This window comes from Ptychodera flava, chromosome 5, assembly GCF_041260155.1.
Source record: "Ptychodera flava strain L36383 chromosome 5, AS_Pfla_20210202, whole genome shotgun sequence".
In the NCBI taxonomy this organism is placed as follows: domain Eukaryota; kingdom Metazoa; phylum Hemichordata; class Enteropneusta; family Ptychoderidae; genus Ptychodera; species Ptychodera flava.
Window position 1 is genome coordinate 40292011 of NC_091932.1, and position 25380 is coordinate 40317390.

Here is a 25380-nt window from a genome sequence, read left to right on the forward strand (position 1 = left end):
AGTTTGACCACAGCTTCCATTATGAATTATATCAAAAATCTGAACTGTGTAATAACTTCCAGTTGCTCTCCAGCTGAAGTCTTTCACTTTTGATGAAAATCTTTAAGTGTCAGTAGTCAAGCTGTTTGTGTGGCGTTCATTTGTACAATAGCTCTTCAACCACAATGCAAAACATAAAAGTGATACATGCAGCAGTTTTAGCTGTGCACAGAAAGACAAATATAATTCCATACATAGTCACAAGAGCCATGCTTTATCAGACAAGCCCCCACTGTCATAGACTCATGACACATGGAAGCTAAAAACTGTACCACAACACAGACTTCAATATAGAAAATTTGTTTTATTTTTCTCAAGACAGATGGACACATTGACTTGTCTACTCCAGAAATAAAAAGTTTTACTTTAAAAGGAAACAAGTTTGTTTACATCACTGTTCAATAAGTCCCTTCATCACAAACTGTTAACAGTCTAGACTTCTTTGAAATCTCACATATATTTCAGACACAACAACATACCCACACTGCCACCCTGTTTTACACATTTGACTGTTGAATTGAACCTTGGGAAAATATCATGATACTATTAAGTACTGACATAGTCAGCTTTATTCAAAAAACCTGTCTGTTAGGACAAATTTCACATCAACTCGGCTACAAAACGTGTACTATGCGTGGAAAAAATAAAGGAAAATAGTAAATACAAGGCAATTCCCCATATAAGTTTTTTTTCATGATTTGATGTATTCTAAGTTTTTTGATTCTCTGCATTTTGTTTGATGACCCACATGGCCAGCACACATAGCAAAACCACAGAGAACTGAACATAAGTTTTGCATTGACTTACTTTGTTGTTATTGCTTGATGATACCCTTGACCCTAACCAACCATACAATGTTCCATGACCATGGAAACACATCTGTCTGGGAATCATAACATTCATTTTGAACTTGGAATTTGTCATGAGTTGTTTGTTTTTTCAACACGGTTGCCAAGAACTTCAAGATCAGAATGTAGACAATATTCTTTCAACTGTGAATTTAACTCTACAAGAAATGTAACACTTTTCAATTTTCACATCTAATTATCTGAACAGTAACAATGACTTCGATTGGTTCACTCAAAGGACACAATTCAATACAATGATTTTGATTGGCACACACGCCACACTACTTGAAACACTTGACTTATAATGGATGAGTGAGTGGTACAACACATTTTTATGAACATCATTCAACCAAGTATCACTGTTAAATCTCAAAATACACGACAAGGCAATGAATTGTTTGGTAAAGTTCACACCATTTTTTTGCCCGAGTTTACAGTCTATGATTTCTTTCTCAGTACAGCAAATTATGAGGGAAAAACAACCCTCTGAACAATTTCCCCCCCACAACAAATAAAGCACAGAAAAATTATCTTAAGAAGAACTTTTATCTACCAATGTTAAATTTTTTTAAGAGAGTAAAATATAACTTATTTTTGACTAGTTGCTCTGTTTAAAACAAAACTGACACTTTGATCTATATTTTTCTGCATACTGGCCCACCGCACAATGCAAACCACTGAGGTTGTATCAATGCAGGTGACCAGGCAAAACACATCCACAAATTCACTTCAGATCATTGGATTATATTTTGGCATACATGAATGTTCAAATCAATTCAGAATGCCGCAATCACATGGAAAAAAGCCACAGTCAAGCAGAAATGCAGAATTATCTTGAAGATTTCATTGCAATGGAAAAAAAAATCTTCATAATTCATAGAACTGAAGTCATCTATTCAGAGACTTGACTTAACAAAAAAAATAATTTTGAATTGCTGTACAACATCATAGGATATTTTGGCACATTTGTTGACCAATGCTGACATTATTTTTTGAACTTTCACACTGAGTGTTTCGATGTGTACTTTCACGCATACATTGAAAATTACAAGTTCAATCGCCCAGCACCAATTATTTACACTGTGGACATTATTAGTCTTTACAACTAAAAAATTCTAATTAATTTGAAATGTACTCTTTCCTTTCTCAATGTTTATCTGGATGTTCCAGACTCACTTTTTTAATACAGTAAACGTACATACATACATGACAGCTTTTGTACATGTGATAACTTTTTTGAAATGACATCACGAAACACAACCTTTAACCTTTTAACATTACTACAGGAAATACTTAACTTACAAAGTTCCCATAATGCTCTGCTTTGAATCAAAATGCAATACACAGTATACTGTTACATATTTTTTAGTTTCCTCTGACGAAAAGTTGCCTGCCTTATGATTTCAGCTTGCTAATAATGTTACTGAGTAGCAAGCCAATCAACTATTGTGAATAAATGAGTATCCAAGCAGCCAACCAATCAGAGGGCTGGAATGGATGAGTATCCAAACAGCCAGCCAATCAGAGAGCTGGAATGGTTGAATACCCAGACAATGACAGTTACTTCTGCATTCCCATTGCTATGGATATGTCTTGTATTTCAGAAAATGAGCTGAACTGCATTGAACCGTGGAATCAAAAAGCAGTACAAAGTATTACTGAATTAAGTAAAGTCCTGATTCAAACATTCATAGATATCATGTGTTGCATTCTGTACAATTGGTGTAATGAGATATTAAACAATCTCAATTTAAACACTTGAGATGAATTACCTATCTATCATTGAGAAAATTTATCAGTGAAAATAAAGGTCATCTATTCGTAAGCTAGGAACATTAAGTTATTCACCAAAAAGAAAACAAATACTAATTAATCTTTAAGTAATGCTACTGCTGTGATGTATTTGTAATATTTACTTGTACTGGGAATAAGCAGTGTAAAAACTTCATATGATTTCTGAAGAAAACTATTTTAAATTTTCAAAACAAAGCATACCAGTTTCAATACAGGAACAACAGTAAGATTTGCTTTGATTCAATCTGAAACACTTAATAATACAAGAGTGGCATGGCACAGGTTGTGTTTAAAATTTCTTTGTTTGTTTTGAAAACTTCTCATGTCTCTCCTGAAAGTCTCATGTGTTCAGTAACCTAGGGATCCCTATGAATAAAGAGTAACCTAAGGATACTGAAGGATACACTGCAACTGACACTCTCTGTCTACACAGAATCATCTGAACTTTTCAGTATCAGGATTGCGTTATAGATCTTCAAAGCTGGTCCAAGTTTGATGCTCATTATCTTCACAATGTCTGTCTGTGTTAACAGCAAGAATGCTTCACCATCAATTTGCTGTCAGGAGAAAAAAGACATAAAAAGTTTTATCACAGCGCAATACATATCCATCTGTGTTAACAGCAAGAATGCTTCACCATCATTTTTCTGTCAGGAGAATAAAGATATAAAGTTTTAAAAGTTTTATCGAAGTGCAAGACATGTCATCTGCAGGACATATCAAGTCAAAATACGCTTGTACTCATCTTCTCACACAGACTGCCCTTTTCAAGTGATAATTTCTCAACCAATCACGTTTTAATGAGCAAGGAATATTCAGTGGCAACTCAAGAAGAAATTACAACAGCATTCTCTACAGAATACTCCCTTCCAATGTCTGAGATGTATCCATAACTGTGATAACTATGCGGAGTATTGCTTTTTTGTTTAAACCTAGACTGATAAAGTTGGAGAGCTACAACAATGATAATTTGATTTCAGACTTTTAACAATCAGATCTTGACTTCCAGACAGATGGTCAACATCAAAAGTTAATCAAATAAACCGTCACTAAAATTTGTAAAAAGGGTGACTCACCTCCTCAGCAAATTTCTTGGCATGTTCATTGCATCCTGGCAACTTGCCAACAAACTCAGACACTTGCTCAGTTGTCCACTTGGCAACTTCAGAAGCTGAGATACCAGACACCCCAGGTAAGAGTTTCGAATGCTGCTCCCAACATAGAGGCAAATCTTTAGCAGGATAGGGAGACATGGCTGACATGAACACAGATTGGTGAAGCTGATGATGTAGGTTGTTTGGTGATCCCTCTGACAGTAAAAAAACAACGAAATAAATGTCAAACTGCTGCAGACTGTCTGATGATAAAATGCAATGTTCTTAGCGACAGATTACACTTTCCTCAAGTGAAAAGATTTTCTCCTAGCTCTATACTTACCTGTTAGAACATAGCCTAGTGTCTAGTTCTAACAGGTGAGTATGAATGCGCCAGAGGAGGTAAATCCTCCAAACTGCACAACAAATTTATCATGATAGTTATTTTCTTTACCTTTGCTATTGTCTGAAGATTTTGGATCAGGAGAACTCAGCAACTTGTCTCTATGATGTCTGTAAAAGAAAAAAGAAATTACTAGTTAGTATTTCATGTTCATTTAGCCAAATGGTGATATTGTAACTCCCTTTTATTATGTGATATTGAATGAATTACCAAGTTGTGCTTTATCATGTACGAAATATTGCTCCTATTCTTATGACTTCAGTTTGAAGTCCCATTAGCTGTGTCTTTTGCATTTTCATTAACAAAAAGATCCAATCTTCGAAGAGATGTTTTAGATTTCCGTTCTTAATCCTTTGAGCGCCATAATTTTCTCCTGCCAAAATTTTAGTGCAAAATTTTACCAATTTTTATGAATTTTTCTGTAACTTATTGGTAATTTTGGACCAAATGGACATCACATTTCATTGGCTACAGTTTTTTCTCAAAATTTTGGCAAAAATCTGAGAAAAATTGACAGGGATTTATTTTAAGTAAGGGACAAAAATAGACTTTGGCGCTCAAAGGGTTAAGCAATATTGTCTTTGAAATTATCAATATTTCAATCACTGGTGATGGATTTGGATGATTTAATTCAGGCACTATACTTCCAGTGGCCATATTTGAGTCGCAACATAACAATTATTTAGTTGTTAAAATTTAAGTTGTGCATTTGTTGCCAATATTTGAAAAACATTATGTAGTAAATTGCTTTCAAACCATCCTATAAAAAAATGTCAAAAGATACAACTAATGAGGCTTTCAATTTGGAGATATTTTGAGATATTTTGAGTCTGTCAAAAAGTAACTGAAAGCAAAGTTTTAGCAAAATTTGATATGTCAGATTTTAGTTTGGGAAAGATACCAAACTTTCTCACAAATGTGACCTTTCTCATCAAAGTTTTTCAAGAGGCAAGAGATTTACAAAAACTCACCGTATTTTAAATCTATCAGTCCAGGAAAGCAAAGAAAGGGAAGGAAAAATGTGCTCTATTTAATTTTCCATACATATTTTCTTTGACAAACACTAAACATACAATGGGATATGATTTTGAGATATAAGGTCCTCGTAATGAAATAACTCTCAAGGTATGACTGATATTATCAACAGTTGACAGATAAAATGTGTATACTTGAGTAGTATTCCTTGGGGACAAACTTCTTGGCGATATGTTTCAAGTTCGTATACTGAATAATCCGTTAAAAATACTGCAGGAAAATGAGCCATACCACTGACTTAGTATTTATGACAACTGATAGCCAAACACAGATCATCGAACATCACAAACTCTCAAACAGATTCTCCTGAAAACCAATCAAGAGACAGGAAGAGTGATCATGTGATGTGCAGATAACCAATAAGATTAACTTACTTGGATCTTCTGCCTCTTCCAGTGGCAACACTGGCGCTATTGTGAACAACACTTGGTGAGCTGTCGACCACCCTTGTCTTCATCTTATTCACATTTTTCTCTGCCAGTGGACATCCTGATATTCTGTGATGGGCTGTGTACTTGCCAGTCACATGACCTGATCCGTCACATCCTGGTGTTGGACATTTCCTATGAAAACACAAGATAAAGATGTTACCATATCAATCTATCAGTACCTCTATGCCTAGGAACTAAGCTATGACCTGTGTGCCCTCTAGGCTCACCTGACACACCACTCGATAAGAATCTCTTTGACATAGGAAAATTTCACATATTACATGTTCTGGTATAAAGCAGATGCTGAGAAATTTTCAGGTCTTCTTAGTTGACTCAAAAATTTAGGTATGTTGTCTATTAGAAAGAACACTGATTACAACACTACAAATGGTGTGATTTGTTTAAAATTTTTCAAAAGGACAGCAAATGCATTGCTGATAAATTTTACGACTTTAAACAAAATGTTAAATTTTCCATGATTTGCGCAACAAGACTGAAGACTAGCGTGAAAAGGGTACGTGACAATAATCACCTCCATTCTTGGACAGTTACCCGTTACCTTCTGGATGTTTACACACAAGACACTTATCCAAACGAAAGCCCCAACTGGTAAATTTTCAAGGAGAACATGTCCTAGTATTGATCTCCTGAGCTGATTGGTCACAGGAGGTCATGTGACTGGTATCAATGGTAACAAAAGGACAAATTAGGGCACAGAAAAGGAGCATCTCACTTACTTCATTTCTGGTGACTGGGGAATTGGTAGAATTGGTTTCTTATCAATAATGTTACTTTCTTGACTTTTGGGATTGGCTCCTAAACGATCTTGCAATGCGGACTCTTTGTTCATGTTGGACTGAGAGTATGGACATCCAAATGAACTGCAAATAGAACAATGCCACACTTTATTACCATTAAGTAAAATTACTTATATTTTGAAATACAATGTATTCTCTGTTAAAGCACAAGTCTTCAATCCCTGGTTCTGGCATTAGTGGTTGTTGACATTGACTGTTTATATGATTTTTGTCCTTTGTTCTCTTTTGAAATTGTGTTCAGTTAGTCAACTACATTTGAGATAAAGCTAATAAAAAAACCATCCCCTTTAAAGATTGGGAAACTATAAACGTTTACAAATAATCTTTGTGTGCTTGTTCACTGCAGTGTGTGTGATAGTACCTGGCTTAAAATATGAGATATTGAATAAATGTTAAATATTTCAAGAAAAAAAAGACATGTTTTGCAATGTTTCTAAAACGTAACCACACAGCATAGTCTCACTTTGCAAATGAAGTAACATTTTCATTATATGCTGAAATAGACGGTTTATGTTTAGTTGAAATTAATGCCGGCATGAAACTACCTCTCACCTGTGATGTCCGATATATTTAGCACCTTTGATATGACCAATACCTTTGCATCCAGGTGTCGGACAACCTGATTGGCTAGCAAGATAAAAATAATGAAAATTTTTTAAACACAATGATAAGAAAGATAGGCATACAAGGTTATGGAATTGAGGACAAAACACAATGAATCCAAAAGGTATACATGTGGGTTTCCATCTTAAACTGGAAGGTAAGCTTGTAAACAAAGCAGTCAAATCAAATTTTTTGTGGGAGGAATTTGACCATGCAAGGCAAATATTTTATTGTACAATAAAAAAGGTGAGCATGAGACTGATAACCTTATCACCTTAAAGCAATGTTTAATATTAACTGATTTAAATACTGGGTATCAATTCTAGTTTTACTGGAAAATTTGTCTGGATTATACTAGGTTGATAAAATAAGTTTACTAAACTTAGTGTTAATTGGTTACTTACCCAGGTGTAACAAGTAAATCCACAGGACTGATTGGTGGCTGCAGTGGATGTCCAGATTTCGCACACCAACCAAATGGATGTATATCTGGATTATCATCATCAACCCAGTAATCATAATCATCGGCCCATCCATCGAAATGTAATTTAATTCTATGTCCCTCTACTTCTACTATGGTGGCAACTCTTATTAAAGTAGGATTTCTTTTATCAACTGTCTCTAGTTTCATGCCGGCTTGGAACCCAACAATCTGTCTCTGCAAGTTAAATACATACATTACCATAATGTACCACAGTCTTTTTGGACAGATTTCTGACAACTTTACTGAATTTGAAATTTGAATCTCTATTCCATAATCATTTTGATATTATCAACAGTCAATGAAGTAAAAATAACATCCACATATGCATGCAATGGTGTTTTGATTATCAACTGACTTTAAGGTTTAAAGGCAGCATGTCAAGGTTTTCTAGACATAAAGGTTAAAGCACCAAGCAGTTCTATGAATAGTTTCAAATCCGTTTCTTGTACTCAAATCAACTTACAGGTTTGAAAGCTCTGGCTGGAACTGGCACAGACTTGGTCTTCGCTAAATACTCTGACCATGTGAAATTCTCAGGTTCTGAGTAATCTGTGAAGGAACAACAAACAGCTTTCAACAAACAAACAAACATCCAAGACCATGAATAAAAATATCAAATGATGACATAAATTCTAAATCATATCAAGTTACTCGATGTCCTACTAAATGTTGAAGATGAATGTCTAAAAAACAGATAAAAGTAGTCTTCTTTATATGTTCAGATCAATTCTTGGTAAAATTTGTTCATTACAAGAGACAATATGAACTGTCCATGCTGTGAAGATCTAGTACAACTGGGCATGCCCAACTGATGACTTCCATAAAACTTGACACAATTCAATGTTAAACAATATGTTCAAATTACTGGCTATGAACTTTCAGTCATTGCCATACAGCTGGTAGGATTCTGGATGTTACCATATTAGGAGTTACAACAGTATCCAAGGATACCAAATGTAACCTTGACAACACACTTCTACGTCTGTCAAATAAACTTGACAGATACCAAAGCCCAAAGGAGCACAAACACCTTGATGAACCTTGCCTTAATTTGTATAAACCTTGTTTTGTATATCTTGTAACAACATTCCAATATACCAACAGTCTTGAATGTGAAAGAAATGTTCTTGAACTTACTGAATCATTTTCACAACATAACTAGTTACTAAGTACGAGTGCAGAGTACAATTTTACAGAAACTGTTTAATGCAGCTGGTATGTAGGCTACAGAGGGCCCCATCGACAAGTTTAATGTTAGTGTGCTCTTACGGTTGAAATAATGAGTAAATCAGTTGTAAAACCGGTAAAATCACAGCAATATGAATATGGCTAAAACTGTAAATGTATATATACTTAAAAGGTCTTTTTGTTACTGTCACCAATTTAAATCTCCTATAGAATCTGTCTCAATCTGTTTCATGTGATACAAAATGGTTTCAGACACAGCTAACAAAAACATCCAAATGCGAGCACTGATTCATATCAACAGAATCAAAATCGTGTGAAATGTATTCAACAGATATTACAATGGCTTCAAGGCCTGGTCTCATATTATGAGCATGATACATTTATACGAACATTTTTGGTGAAAATGGTAATGGTTATTAAATTGCCAGACGATAGTATCCCATTGAATAGTGACTGCACCAAGCCCTTACCATTAGAATTGGTAAGTGCCTTACCATTGGGTGGGGTAAGTACTTTGTTGTTTTCCTGGCACCATCCCACAGGATGAATGTACGGAGACGTTGAATCTGCCCAGTAGTCATAGGAGTCATCCCAGGCATCGAAATGAACTAAGAATCTATTATCCATAACGTCAGCTACCGTGGCAACACATGTCAATGATGGATTCTTGCGATCAACGGCCTCTAGTTTCATTCCTTTTCTGAATCCATGTGGTGTAATTGTATCCTAAAGATAGCACGAATTGACAAACATCAGTTTTTGTGGTCAAAAATTTGGTAACCACATTGAGTTTGGAGCTAACAAAATCATGTCTTCATTTTATTACATGTGCACTGTGAAACATGGTTTCTATCACAGACTGCGTAATGCACTCCCAGGATTTGCACCATTGACAAAGCAGGAGGATACGTACCATTGTGGCTTTAGTTACTTCAGTTACTTTTTGATTACAGCAACTTACAAAAACATAAAGACTTAATATTGCAACATGTGCAGCAAGAGTTGACATTTGGACATTGTGTGGAGCAGGATAGTCACATTTGAAAAATCTCATCGATGTTACAACTTCCAAACTTTACAAAAACATATTCACACCCTCTACCAAAATATCAAAGGAAATTCACAGTGTGTGTCAAAACACCACACCATATTCACACATCGCACCAAAATATCTCATAATTTTCACACAACGTACTAAAATATCGCAGAAAGCAAGACACTTACAAATTTAGTGCATCTAAATACATGCTTTGGAGCAGCTTGTGCTCTAGACAATTTCAGGTAATTACTCCAGTTAAAACTTTCAGGTGTAAAGCCTAAAAGAGACAAAAAGATACAGTATAACAATTTATTTTGTTGATTGAACTGTCTTCTTATACTACATCTGCCAAAGTTTATCATTTTCTCTTTGAAAAAAAAAACACCTTTCAAAATACCTTCAATAACTTCTCTCATGAACTAGCTGATCTCTAAAAGGTGAATAAGGCAAACAAGAAGGAACTGGTCATATTTCTTGACAAAACATAGTCGCTTAGTCACGGTATGATTTTGAAATCAGACTTATCTAAATCTATATATTGTGGGTTCAACAACTATAATAATCATTTGAGATCACAATAAAATCGTTATGAAATGACTATTTGTGATTACAAATGCTAAATATTGTATTGCTGAATTTGCAAAGTATTAGCCATAGATGGCACTTATAACTGGATATCAGCTAGCTGTAACCATTTGACTTGAAGATATGACAGTGTGTGGCTTAGTCAAATGTATTGCAGATTTTAGACGAGCTTGCTGCAGCTCATAACAAACCTAACTGAGCTACAAACCATGTTATCTTAAAGTGTTGTATCATATTATTATTATTGAAGGAAAGCACAGACATATTATGTTAGAGCGCCCTCACCTTTTGGTGGGTGTAGTTTGTGATCATTTTTCTCACACCATCCAACAGGGTGAATATCTGGACAGTCTGCATTGACCCAGAAATCATAACATTCTGAGTACCCATCAAAGTGAAGTCGAACACGATATCCACGGACCTCAGCTACACTTAGAACACAAAACATGGATGGATGTTTGGGGTCTATTCCTTCCAGTTTCATTCCTGGCTTAAATCCATTCTTAGAGGATGGGAAAGGCTGTAATAAATTGTCAGAAAATCAGTTATTATTTGGAAAAAAATGCTTCAAAAATGTCACTTGGTAAACATTTCTGGGACTGAGTCAGTAACAAACAGAGCAATAAAGCTGGAATGAAGTCAATAATACTGCGTCATTGATTGTTACTGTATCAAGGCAGAGGTCATGCTGTTATGGGAAAATCAATGACGACCTGGGCAATAACACCTTAGATGAGGTTGATAATATTAACCAGGTCCAAAGTCATTAATGGTCAAGTCAAGCTGAAGATTATACTAAGTGATCATGAATTTACCAACATCCAACATTGTAGAACATATTATTCATGTCTGAATGAAAGGAATGACAAAATAATTAATATTAAAAAAAGTAAAAACAGGAAAATTTGCCTTTTCATTTATATTTTATAGAGTAGTATTGCCTGGTCAAAATAGCTACTGTTACTGGAGGGTCAATACATGGATTTTCACTGCCAAGTCAATATCTAAGGACAGTCATTTCTGGGTCAATATCTACCACATTATCCTTCAATAATGTGGGTATTTCAAAATCACAAAGATTAGTTTATCAAAATAAACAGTACTACACATCTAAAAGGATAAAACTGTTTCACTTTCTTGCAACGATAATGAAACATTTTCTCTATAAAACTGTTCCTTGCTTCCCACTTACGTCTTTAAATAATTTGGTTGGAGCACCAATGGCCTTTTCTTGTTCTAGATATGTCTGCCATACAAATCCTTTCTTCTTTGCTAGAGAAAGGACATGAAAGTCAAATTAACAGTGGCAATTTGTCTGCATACAATTGTGTTTTCTAAAGTTTCTGTTAACAATAACCTCAGATTACATTATATGACAGGAAAACTTAATTTGTGCAATTTGCCAGATTCACATTGTTGTAGTTTCATTTCCAGCGATAGCTGTGGCTGCAGACTAGTTCAAACAGTATAAATTTGGTGATTGATTCATCATTTTCATCTCAGTATCAATCTCTGTTCAGAAATCTGTCAGAAAGTCCCAGTCCAATGTGCAAAAGTTTATTGGTGTAAAGCGCCCTCAGTGGTAGATAGCACACTTGTCTGAGCTTAGGTCAGGTTACAGGTTAGAATAATGACCTTTGACCCATGACAGCACATGTTCAGTACAATAAGCAGTTGATCACGTTGCCAAACAGCTGGCATAATTACATCACTTGATCTCTGCCCTAACACTGTACATTCACAAAAACTCCAAAAATATTGTACAAAGTTGATAAGCTTTGACCTAAGTCACAGTTGGGACGTTTTTTCACATGGATTGACACAAATCCATAAATAACGTCACACAAGGCAAATCCCCCGTTGCAAATATGCTAAAACAATTAAAGTATATTCCTAATTCGACAAGCTTTACATACTCTACTGATTCAGCAGTAATTTTTAAATTTTTCATGAGTTTCCTGTTCAAATTTGCACAGAATAACTTTGCAAATTTCTTTGACTTTCTATTCCCTCTCATATTCACATTTCTTTTAGACATGCACTGTTGGGAAATTGTCAGAAAGATAAAAAGGCAGACTTGGGTTTGTGTAGCTGACATTACTGTGGACACCATATCTGTAACTGCACACTCTCACTGGAAATGAACACTGCATACAAGAGTGATCACACCTTCCCAGACATTTTCAGTTCAAATGTTTCAGAAATGTTACAGAAATACGGAATGTGATTAAAGTGGAATGCTGGAAAGATATTCAGACTCTCTAACTTTTAATTAATTTGATCCTTAAAGCTCTGAGAGTATGAAAGATTTTCACAAGCTTAGATTTTCAAAAATTTCGGGAAACTGCAGCCATTTTGAATTTCAAATATCAGTAAATGTTAGGTAATTTGTTTCCCTAGTACCAAGCTTTGCATGGTGGCCCCTCCTATTTGTTCTTGATTTGTAATGAGAATGGTTGAAAGTTGCATTGAAAAAGGTTTGAGCAAAGGTTTAATCTTTCACTTTCGAGGAGCAAGTTTTTCAGGATTTCACACATGCCACTCACAGGTGCACGACGTCTTTTGAAATCACTTGTCTGTAATTTTAATGTTGAAACATGCATTTTATTTAAATCTGTGCAAACGGAAGTCGTGCGGGCAGGTATTGATACATACAGTGAACAGTGCCCCGTGCACGGCTGTGGACGCTCAGCTCTACTGTTAACGTTACTAACTTTATAGAAACGGCGAATTTTAAAATCACTTGTCTACAATTTTAATGTTGAAACATGCATTTTATTGAGAAATCATGCAAGCAGCTTTTGAGACATACAGTGAGCAGCGCCCAAAGCACGGCTGTGGCCGCTCGGCAGTCTTGTACACATTACTCTAAAGGTACGAAAGTATTTGGAAAATAATTTTTAAATTAGACAAAATTAACGGTTATTGGCCATCCTCGAGATTCAAACTTCAATTTAATCAAGGGAATACTTACACAAATCGATCGATCGGCTTCCTAACTTGTAAAGTCAACATCGGCCCTATCTACGGCTGATAATTAGCGCAATGTTTTTTTACGGACAAGTCCCATGCCAGCGCCATTTTCAAAGTGTGCAGCTTGAAGTTGACGCATGCGCATACTTTCCTTTTAAACCAATACGTCATTCATTGTATGATTCGTACTGATATGGGAGCCTTCAAAATGGCGGTGTCACGGGAGTTGTCCGGAAGTAAAATTTAGCGACTTACCAGCAATTACATGGCCCGGTGCAGTTTTTGTGTTTCAAGAACCCTGTCGATCGATTTAGTACCACGCATGCGACAACACAGAGAAGTTTGAATCCCCAGGGTTGCCAACAACGTTTTATTTTACGGATTTTATTTAAATTATTTTCCCAATAGTTTCGTACCTTTAGAGTAATGTGTACAAGATAGCCGAGCGGCCACAGCCGTGTTCATGGCGCTGCTCACAGTATGTCTCAAAAGCTGTCCGCATGATTTCTGTTTGCACAGTTGTTAATAAAATGCAAGTTTCACCATTCAATTACAGACAAGTGATTTTAAAATTCGTCGTGCGCCTATGATGCCACTTGGATACAATAAAAGTCAAAAAAATGTGAAACACTTACTGTACTTGAGTCCAGCCTTTTCACCTATCTTATAATCATCGTCTCTACCTTCTCTGGTCACTCGGATTTTCATTTTCAAATCTCCACGTACTTCCTAATAGTCAAAGAGCCAAGAACAAAGAAACTCATATCAAAAGACGAGAAAGGATTGCCACAAATAAAGATTTCATTCTATGATTCAAGAATCATTAAATTAAGTATTTAGAGGATTTTGCAATTTTATTTAGAAGTACATATACCGTTGCAGTGATCAAATTATCCTCCTCTGCATGTACAACAATATTTTGTAAAACACAGAAAAATTATCAATATGATTGTCATCCAAAGTTTTTATGAGTAATTTTGTTAGGAGGGTCAATGAAAATGTTCTCATCATGGCATAGTAAAGATATAATGATGAACAAATTGGATTTGGACAAATTGCGACTAAATGTGCTGCTTCAGTTTATATCAAACCTAACTAAATAGCAAACATGATACACTTTTACTTAATCAGATTTTGTGGGATGCAATTGTGAATCCCTTTAAAATCTCTTGGGTCTTGTGAGAAAAACAAAGCACTTCAAAAGACATCGATGTAATATTTGAATCTTGGGCAAGAAAAATGAATTTGGAGAACAACAGTAGAGTAATTTTAGGTGACCCTATTGCTCATTTTGCTACATAGAATCAATAACTATGTATCAAGTGAGTATAACAACAGCACATTGGCTAAATTTTAACATTGTAACAATTTACAGGCTAATCTGCTTAGTTTGAGGTCAACAGTGACAAGCAACAAAGTTGCTGAGCTGAGTGACTGAGTTTCCTATTTTGGATCAATATCGACAAATTTCTTAGCTGTATTAGCTAGTTGAAACTTACTTCTTCCATTTTATGACCAATCTTTCTTTTCTTGTGTTTTATTTTCAATATAGCAGTTGGGAGCGGTTTCTTTTCTCCAAGTTTCTTCAGCTGTCTGCAATGCAAAATGTGAGTCAAAATCAAAAAAAAGTTTGGCATAATAAAAGAAACAAATTGACAAAGTCCTGTCACTATTCATTTTAAGTGTACACAGACAATATTGCTACATGAACACTTGGACCAATGAGCATGCAACAAACTATACAGATCTTCAAATGAAAAGTCCCCTGGTATTGGGCAGCAGATCTGACACAATAAAAGTTACAGATGCCAGCATATATGAAATACAACAATAAGTATAATCATCACCAATATTTCAACCAGGCAGCAGTGAAACAGATCACTCTGTTTTGTAAATATTGATTCACTGGGTAAGTTTTGCTCAGTGAAAAAGAATTGGGCTTAGAAAAAGCATGGCAAAGAAATAGCACTCGATACTTACAGACTAACAACCAACTTTGATAAATTAAATTGAATTTTATTACTTAGCTTAGATGGTCAATCTTAATTTCATCTATCCTACATTTTGTTATGAAATGTTTTACAGGTAGTTTCAATAACCGTAGTTACAACTACAGCTATGTTTGACTTACTTGTTATTGAAGGCAATGGCACAAGCCGGACGACAAAAGCGTCCTGATTTTGTGAACTCCGAAGCAAAACCATAACGTTCACAGTTTTCACAACAACAGATAGGTCCAGTGTCATCTAAGCCTGTATTGATAAATTACAATATTTCCATGAAGCCTGTTCATTAGATCGACATCTCAAAATGGTTTCAACTTTGAATTCATCAGCTGATACATCATTCTATAGACATACAATTTTCACATTTTTCTTCACTCAAGACACAGAATCCACAAACAATTTACAGAACATGGAGATGGCACAAGTTAGTTGTTCATGGCATAAAGTTTTCACTGAAAACTTCGTCACTTTGGAAAACCATTATCAGCAAGCTGGGCTTCCATTCTTGATAACACATTTATAATTCACACTTATAAATAAATTCCTTTATGACTTTAAAGTTGAAACATTTACTGGCTGTTTTCCAATAAATTTAACATAGCTGGGGAACTTTATGAGTCATCTACTCTTTTGACAGATTTGTTGATTTTGAACTGATTTTATTCATAAGTGTGCAGCCAGTGGATATGAATTTGTTTGCAAGTTGATTTTGACAGTAAGATTTGTTAGCAACAGGGAAGTAAATTGGTTCATCTATATTCTTTGTTTGTTTGTTTATAGGAATTACATGGTGAAATGGCTGATGCTAGTTTCAAACACACTTTTTAGTATTCATAGATATTCTGTTGGTAACAGTAATAATGGATTACGGTGCTTGTCAGAAAGGTGTATCATTACAGTTCTACATATGGGGAGGTTGACTGATAAATTTCAGACGACTTTGAGTTAGTTTTTTAACTTACTTTTGACAACAAAGTTTGGTTTTGGTGTGGTTGTCAATACTGTTGTGACATGGGTTGCAGTTCCTGGTGCAGTCGCCGTAACTCTGGTTGCTGTTAGAGTCGCAGTCGTGGCAGTAGCCGTTGCTGTTATCTGTGTGGTAACTGCTGACGCAGGCACCAACTGCAGCGACAGAGTTGGTTTTGCTGCAGTCACCACTGGACCAGTTTTGGTAGTAAGTGTGATAAACTGGCTAGGTTTTGTCACTGTGGCTGAAGGCTTAGCCATTGAAGATGAAGGCTTTGTCATCGATGTTGATGGTTTTGACACAGTAGCAGAAATCACTGTCTTGTTCTCACTGCCCACAGTCATCACTGATGATTCTCCAGTCTCGGTTTCCACCGTACTGACAATTTCCAGAACTCCAAATTCATTCATTTTAAACTTTAAGACAAAGAGAATCACATGAAACCAGTAAATAACAGTACCGGAAGACAGGATTGTAACTGTGTTTATATCTTTTCTTTCTAATATTAATTTGTCTCTAAAATTGTAACGATAACGAATAAATGTTGCAACTATGTCCCTTATTCTTGAAATCCAAAACATCAAATTTGAAACAAAATCATACATTAGACAAGAAATAATTGTTACTATAGATGAAATGCATGCCATACGTACAGACTTCTTCTTTCAAGAGAAATTCAAGACTTTACACAGACCTGTGCCTACAATTTCTTGCTTGTTTTAACACAATATTTAGCAGACTGATAGACAGCTGGGCTGTAATTTTTTCACACTTTATCAAGCTTTGCTCAATGGCATTTCACAAACCATGAATACTACCAGCAAAAAACACACATGATGATGGGAACTTAATATAGTTTTGGAGCCAGCTGCTTTGATAGACTATTCTAGACAATTCACTTTTTTATACGTTTTAAAAACAACATTAGCTCAAGGACATTGATATTTCAGCACAAAGTATTACCTGCAGATTACTACCAGGCAATGTGGCAATACCATCTCTCCATTCCATCATGGATATCGGATCAACATTATCTCCAGCACTCTCTCCACCACCAGCTTCTCTTTCTTTACTTTTTTCACTCTCTGTTTGTTTGGCTTTTGTTTTCTCTTCTTCATTATCCTTTGTTTCAATGATTTTGTCCTCACTTGGTTTCACAGCAGTGCTGACATTTGCAGAGCTGGTCTCTGTCTCTTTGGGGCCATTATCTGGAACCTTCGTGACTTCTATAGTCACTTCTTTGTTCTTCACTTCAACTTTTGTTTCTAGAACGGGCACAGCAGTCTATATTTAGCATTCTTAAAAAGGATTTAACACATATCAACTTCCATCTTATCAGTTCAAACAACAAGTTCACTCTTTCACCTTATTTTTCCCTCTAAAGTGGTCAAACTTTGTCACAGAAAACAATGAGGTCATAACACACTTTGGTGGTGATAGGGGTTTAAGGGACAGTCTCAGATTGTCACATAGGTTCAAAAACCAAATTCCTTTGTTCAGATCAAAACCCCCTCCCCCTAAACGAAAGGTCAAAAGTGCGAAATGATGTCTGCCTGAGAGTACAATGTAACACTTTGATATCACTTCTGAAGAATATGTATCCCCTGACCACATTACATCGTCAAGTAATTGATCAAATTTGAATACTAACCATAGCGTGACACGAACGAGGTGGAAACAGTTACGGCAAAATTTATTGGTACAAGTGTGCAGTTTTTGTTTATTTTTACACACAATGTAAAGAGAACTTGTAATCACAAAATAAAAGTGCAAAAGTGAAGTTCACTAATTGAATGGAGGTGAAACCCCTCCCCTTGTAAACGAAAACATTTCGCTTTTTGAACTTATGCGACAATCTGAGATGGTCCCTAAGCTCAACTAAAGTATTATAGTTGTCATTGACCAAATGCACTCATTCACTCCGCCTTACTTTGTTTAACATTGGTAAAAACTCCTTTTCATGACTTCGCTCATGTTGCAGTTTGTTGAAAAATATGCTACTATTCATGAAAATATAATTGAAGTAGTCCAACTGACAAAATATATAAAAGTAATTGAGACTGGCACAAGAAAATCTGTGCGATACACAATAATCCATTTATGTATTCATGCAGAATAATGGGCAAAGATCAAGTAAAACTGAGTGGTGGACTTTACAAAATATTCAAGATTAGGGTTTCTATACATGCTATTTTTCCATTATCCTATTTTGTATATTATTTTACATCCATGTTATTCTACTGTTTAACGTACTATTAATGAAAATTTCTGCATTTAGCTTTGGTTTGAAAGGTTGAAACTACTGTTAAAATCATATTGACCAGGAACGTATATGTAAATAACTTTGCAACACGGAAAATCCTCAAAATAAAATGACCAAAATAAGATTTACAGAAATTCACTGACTCTACACACGATAAGTGGTATGTTGATACAAATAAAAAGATAACGTAAAGCACTTTTATCACCAACTGGGAATAGCTACATGTGTACAATGACATGCACACTGTAAATCTTACTTCAAACATTTTCAATATGGCTGCCTAAACCCATCTGTCACGCTACCTGCAAAATTTGTCTCCATGGTGACTGTGACCTTATTTGGCACATTTTGACAGATTTGTGTTAAACAGCCTTCCACTAAAGTCTGTCCACAATGTGCATAAAAATCTGAAGTAAAATTTTTGAATGATTGAAAAGTTAAAAATATTCAATGGGAAAAGAAAACGTCAAATTACCTTCTTTACGCAACAATATTTCCCCATTTGGTATACTTTTCACCTCTTCACTTTTTTCTGAACTTGTATTCTCATTTTCTTGAATCTTGGCTTTCTTGGCAGGAGGGCCTTCTAGGATGCTGTCGCTGGGCGTACTCACTGTTGCCATGGTGCTTGAAGAAATGAAGGCCACTTAACTTCCTGAAATAAATGAATAATTTCATCACACACGTATATATGGTACTGCATAATGTCTATAATTGTTTTTTTCTTGTATCTAGATGAACTGTAAATATACAAAATATAGATTTTCACTTTGATACAATGCTGCTACTGTTTTAAATTTTCAAAAGAGTACAAAAATCTACATATTGTCAAGCATAGAAAGGTGTTCAATTTTCTATTTTGTTAAAAGTCATATCAAGCAAGTGGTTTTACGTTCCCAGGCGGATGGAACTTCAAATTCACATAAAACAGTAAGCAAACGCATTAATATCTCATGCATAATACAGAATTTCAGGTGGTTTGGTTAACTAGCATGGGTGCCTCCATCTTTCTCACATTTGCAACAAAATTTCTTCATCAAACTTGAATGGGAATGGTTGGCAATTTCCTTAACAGAAGTATCAGCAAATTTCACCACTCAATTTTACATTCACCCTAACAAAGTGTCAGGCAGTTAGGTGGTTTCATGAACAACAAGGAATGTCATGTACTGAGAACCATGGAATCCCTCAACCATGATTATTCATCTAAAAAGTGCAGTGACTTGTAAATACAACATTAAATTCGTAGTTTTTCATGGAAGTTGAATGAATTTCTGAGTTTAATGGTCAAACTGATGATCAAGATTACATGTAGGTCATCTCTCATTATTTGATAAACCGGGATGCAAAATGTTTTTACAGCATAACTTATAAATGGTTCAAAGAAAACCTAAATTCATATAGACTGCGTCTACCTGTGTTTAATTCACATTCACACATCAAAAAAAAATCTAAAAGGTTTATCCATATTTCATAAATCATGAAAATTTTAATAATATCATAGTATACATGTATCTGGGCCAATATTTTATAACATTGTTTGGCAAAATTTTGTACATTTCCCTTTATGTAAATCGTCAATTCATTTTGAACTCTCGACATGCCAGCATGCTACGCTCAATAGGAATGCAAACAAAGGATTAATTACCGTACATTGAACTCTGGAAGTTTTGTACATTTTTCAAGTTACATGAGCAACAACTTTTCACAAAAACCTCGGAAATCCTGTCAACATTTGCAGCGATGCCAATCCAGAGAATGAGTACTTTTCAAGTAGAATGCAATTCATGATTCAATGACAACAACACCGCAAGATCCATATAAAACTACACCACAACTCTTCAAACAAAACCCAATACACGAAGACTGCTGATATAAAAACCTCTGTGACCTCGATACAATTTCCAAACCCAAGTAAATTATACCTTTTTCTCTTTTCAAGTTTATTCTTATTACTTTTCATATTAATTCTACAAAAAGTCTCCATTACAAGTACAAAATAGCCGATTTTAGATGCTCAAAAATATTGCAATTCAGTTGTCATGATGCTCATCTGATACATTTTCTAGCGAAATACAAATCTGTATCAGAGAGTAGCTTGCCAGCTATACTGCACGATCTCAAGCCATAAACACAGGATAGATATTGTTATCAAATCAAGTCAGTTTAACCACGTCATTTACGCCAGACCTTATCTCACCTTTGACCCATCAACATACAATTTCCCGCCAATTTTTTTTCAGACTCTACATCTTGATGTCAATGAAAATTACAGAATTGATGTTAGTTCAAACTATACGTAAGACAAACTGAGTCAGAAAAGGGATATTTTGACAAAATTTGTCAGTATAAATAGTGTTCAATATTACAGGAAACATTTTTTGGCATCTACAGAAAAGATTTTGTGTAGGAACAGGTGAGATATATCAATCTTTACTAAAAGTACATTTATCACTGTATAAGACCTGACGGCTGAATTTACCTTTTAACATTATAATATTGTGTAATACCCAAAATAAGTATTATGAAACTATGGCAATTAAATACAAAATTGATATAAATACACAGCATATAAACATGAAACAGCAAATGTCCAAACGATGAATAAGATACTGACAAAATGTACTATCAGATTTAGCTTCTCATGGTATAAATATAAATAGAAATCAAAAGTTAAACATATGGTGATAAATGATATATGACCGACTTACAGATTTAATTTTATTACGCGACGGTGTTTCACTCCAATTTCTGTACAAATAATATTTTTTCACTGATATGATATGACTACAATAAAGAAGAGTCATAACTGTAGATCAAATATCGCGGTGACACAACAGCAGACAGAGAGAGACAGACAGACACCACATCCTCAGCAGTGACACCAACAGAATGAAAAGCTAGAGTCTTCAGCATTTCAACAATCTCAGGAATGTAGGAATATTTCCATTTTGATGAGGTATTTTAACCACTATTCCTCTCGTTACCAAATCTCTCAAATTATTTAGAATATGCTATTTTTTTTATTTTTGGAGTGTACATCTCAAACCCTGCATCTCTTTCTAATATCTTCACTGACAATTGCAAATTCCACTCCTCCCAGATTGATTGCAGACTTTTAAGGATTCATGCTGATTACCAAATTTTTATCTCCGGACAAAAGCAAGCCATGGACCTCATTCCATTCTAGTTTTTGTTACAGATTTGACAGTCAGAAATATGCAATATGGAAGAGAGTATTTTTTGAGTGGATTAGAAATGCTGACAAATTGACATATCAGATTCAGACTTCTTGAAGTTCATTTTTTAAACATGTCAACGATTTTTGATTCAATACTGAACGACACACACTGTAGGAAGCCTACATTTCACAGAAAGTTTTGATTGTCTTGATGAAAATGTCAGAGAACACTGAATCACAACCTGGAGGGCATACACGTAATCCTTTCTTGATTTTGAGACAATTTTTGTATATTATTTATGAGTGGAAACATTGAGCATACACTGTGGATTAGAATATCATTGTTATGCTGCTTGTCAGTTATTACAATGTAAACACTGACAACATTGCAGAATTCTAGTCGACCTTCTTTCCATTGAAAATTTCCATTTTGACTGTTTTTGACGCAAAAGGTGGACATGGGTGTTTTTTAACAAACTGATGGATATCATCAAGACAGAAGTCAACATTGAGCACACTCAAACGACAAAACAACAACACTTGGATAAAATTGGAGTTAACTAAATATAAGCACATGAAATGAGCCTTATAATTTTAATTAAAGGAAAGTACCAGCAGAGAATCCAAAGTAATGATGTTAAAATGTAAAATGGATCAGCCATTATTGACATGATGAACCTGTCATCGGATATGCTTACTATCCTTTCATGAAACATTGCAGAATTCTTTGACAGATTAGGAAATTTTTTACCCTTCTTTAAGCATTGATTCTGTCAATAAATAATACAGAAAAAACACAGAATATTGCTGTTTATTAGCAGCTGCCATAGAACTCCACAAAGCTTTGTTAATTAATATGAAGTATTGCATTAATCAGAATATTACGATTCTGAAATTTTGATCTCATGAATAGTAATCATTTTTTTGTTCTTTTCTTTTCTGAAAAATGAAAAAAATACAATGTTTCATATGACATATTTCTCCTTGAGGATTCCGAAATGTCAGCATTGATTTGATAATTCAGGATACACTCCGAGTGAAGAGATTTTTCCATCATGTAGAATTTCATCATTTGGTGTCAAATCATTGGGTATGATGACTACAATACCTCAGGGATAACAACGCACAACAACGTCCAAAAGCCAGCAGGTGTAGCAATCCCACAAATTACATCAAGGATAAAAGCTTTGTTGTTTTCAAACAGGTTTGGATCATGCTGATGATAAGGCTATTTGATTTTACTTTAACGCAAACTAATCTATTTAAAGAATTAATAAAAAAAATATTTGTTGCCCATGATTGTTGACAGTGTACATTATTCAGATTAGTCACAATTTATGAGATTAAAATGTCAAAACAGTTTTCTTATATAATTTTTTAGAATATCTTGTAGTTGAAATGCACGGTACCGGATCAGTAACTGAAAAGACATTTCCAACTGAATTTCCCTTCCACATAAAAACTAATAAGAATCACTTCAGCAACCTTGTAAAATTGTTCAAGAAGAAACGGATTTCACTAAAACTGGTGATTAGATTTCAAATACTGACATACTTGACTTGAAAGCCAATTTCTATGTCATGAACATTTTGTGTTGACTTCAATTCCTAGTTCTTCCATAAAGTATATAGCTTTCATGCTTTTGTTCGTATGATACATATACCATTATTGTTAAAGATATATATTTACATTTTCTTCCTGTTTGCATTCTCTATTAGATAGCCACACACTTTAAATCCATGTTTTTATCAACGTTCAAAACGACACACTTCTTTGATGGAACAGGTACACTGAAACGGAACAGTTACTGCAACTTCAGCAATGATACAAAGTGAAGTAAATTTGACCCTGAAAACGTATAGACTTGATTGATACATTAAACACCATGCCACCGTAAATACTATTTTGATAATTTTATCAAGTATATTCCATGTTACCGGTAATTCACTATGTCATCATGAAATGATTTTTTTCCTGTAAAACTGTGCAAATATGTCATGACAGTAAAACCCTTATGTAGTGTCTGTGAAAACTGTATGGGATGGTTTCCACAATGCTGATAAAATAGCATACATGCACAAATTTGTGTCTGTAACTAGTAAATATATTAGTATACCGGTATGTTCACATTTGTTGATAATTCAAGATGTGTAAGTCGTAAGGCTGTCTAAACAATGTACTTTAGGATACCCTGTAGCAGGTTTAGAGATTGGATACAGGACGTACTGCCTATGTTGGAACCATGGGGAACTATAGGACAGCCTGATGGGTACAGGACGTACTGCCTATATTGGCACCATGGATGACTATAGGACAGCCTGAGTCAGGATGATGGTTGCTACAGTAACAGGACTGTCTATGTTGGGACCATGATTGGCTATATGACAACCTAGGTCAGGAACATGGTTGGTTATAGGACAGTCTGTGACAGGACAATAGCTAAGACTGTGATAGGACAATTATGGCTGGCTATAGGATGTCCAATCTACGGTACGACCATGGATGGCAGAGAGAAAACCTACTGTATGTCTCATATACTGAGATATATCAGGTACACCTTGGTCGTTTGTTGCTGGTTCAGACTGAAGACATACTAGACAATCATTTAGATTCATCTAGCACTCCTTTACAACATCAATATTTTGGATGATATGTTCAAAAAGTGAAACACTCTTTAATGAGTCGGATTATTTATCCTTTTAGTCTGTTTTAATATTGGAACGATATGCCTCATTTTGCTAACTGTGTATATTTTTTCTTTCTCATGATCCTTCCATTTGCTCAGTATGTGCAAGTGTTTTACAATATGGTAAGTTTAAAGTTTTCATTTGTAAATCGTCACAAAATAACATGAGTTGGTGAAGATGTGCAGGGTGTCATCTAATGAGTTCCATATCCATCACAGATTTTTCTGATTCTTGCCGTGAAAGAATTCAACTAGCACTCCCTGAACTCACATCTCAAGAGATTACTTTGACAAAAATATGCCTTTCAGATTATATAGCAATTGTGGACGTAAGAGAGCAATGAATTTCCAGAAGTCAAACTAAGTCTACAGGTCAAAACCCTGAACTGTATACTTTAACGTAATTCTATGAACAATCTCTTCATAATGTACTATTTCTTAAACATTCTTGGCTTGGTTTGGGCCATGAGGCTAAACGAAGATGAAGCATCGAAAAATTTTGAGACGATTGAAAACTCTCGTGTACAGTAACACTATTTTCATGAAAAAAACTAATCACAACATTTCTTTGACACTCTGATCTCAAATAAAACATCTGTCACGATTGAAACATTCATATACCATCATTATTCTTTAAAAATCATAAACTCAAAGGTTTCTTTCAAAAGCACACAGATAGCAACCAAAATGTTATGGACTCCATTGCAATACATCTACAGCCAGCTATATCAAGAGCGGTGAAATTGTTATATTGAAAAGAGCATTCTCCCCTAAAAGCCTAACAATTCAGAGACAATGAGAACAATGAAAGCCTTGACTGAAGTCTTTAACTTAACTGCCGACCAACAGTTCATTAAGAGTAACACTCAACGTCTCTTAGTTTTCTACTTTTGAATGTATTTATGTACACTGCCACGCAATCTAGAAAAACAGTCACCTATGA

General features: G+C 34.9%; 1 protein-coding gene across 4 annotated transcripts in view; it reads right to left on the reverse strand.

The window, feature by feature from the left end:
• Positions 1-323: 323 nt before the first annotated feature.
• LOC139133942 (lethal(3)malignant brain tumor-like protein 4) overlaps positions 324-25380 on the reverse strand; it is a 229622-nt gene continuing 204565 nt past the window's right edge. For 3 of the 4 annotated variants that reach the window (XM_070700761.1, XM_070700759.1, XM_070700760.1), the window contains 18 exons: positions 19046-19225; positions 17271-17572; positions 16303-16723; positions 15466-15586; positions 14834-14927; positions 13970-14063; positions 11554-11633; positions 10647-10881; positions 9962-10053; positions 9208-9463; positions 8013-8098; positions 7470-7723; positions 7015-7089; positions 6382-6525; positions 5588-5776; positions 4230-4288; positions 3758-3990; positions 324-3238 (listed from right to left, as the gene is read on the reverse strand). In XM_070700761.1, the coding sequence (XP_070556862.1) occupies positions 3107-3238; positions 3758-3990; positions 4230-4288; positions 5588-5776; positions 6382-6525; positions 7015-7089; positions 7470-7723; positions 8013-8098; positions 9208-9463; positions 9962-10053; positions 10647-10881; positions 11554-11633; positions 13970-14063; positions 14834-14927; positions 15466-15586; positions 16303-16723; positions 17271-17572; positions 19046-19193 (3015 nt within the window). In that variant the 5' untranslated portion in view covers positions 19194-19225 and the 3' untranslated portion in view covers positions 324-3106. The remainder of the gene's footprint in view (positions 3239-3757; positions 3991-4229; positions 4289-5587; positions 5777-6381; positions 6526-7014; positions 7090-7469; positions 7724-8012; positions 8099-9207; positions 9464-9961; positions 10054-10646; positions 10882-11553; positions 11634-13969; positions 14064-14833; positions 14928-15465; positions 15587-16302; positions 16724-17270; positions 17573-19045; positions 19226-25380) is intronic. The other variant, XM_070700762.1, reaches the window with a different exon arrangement.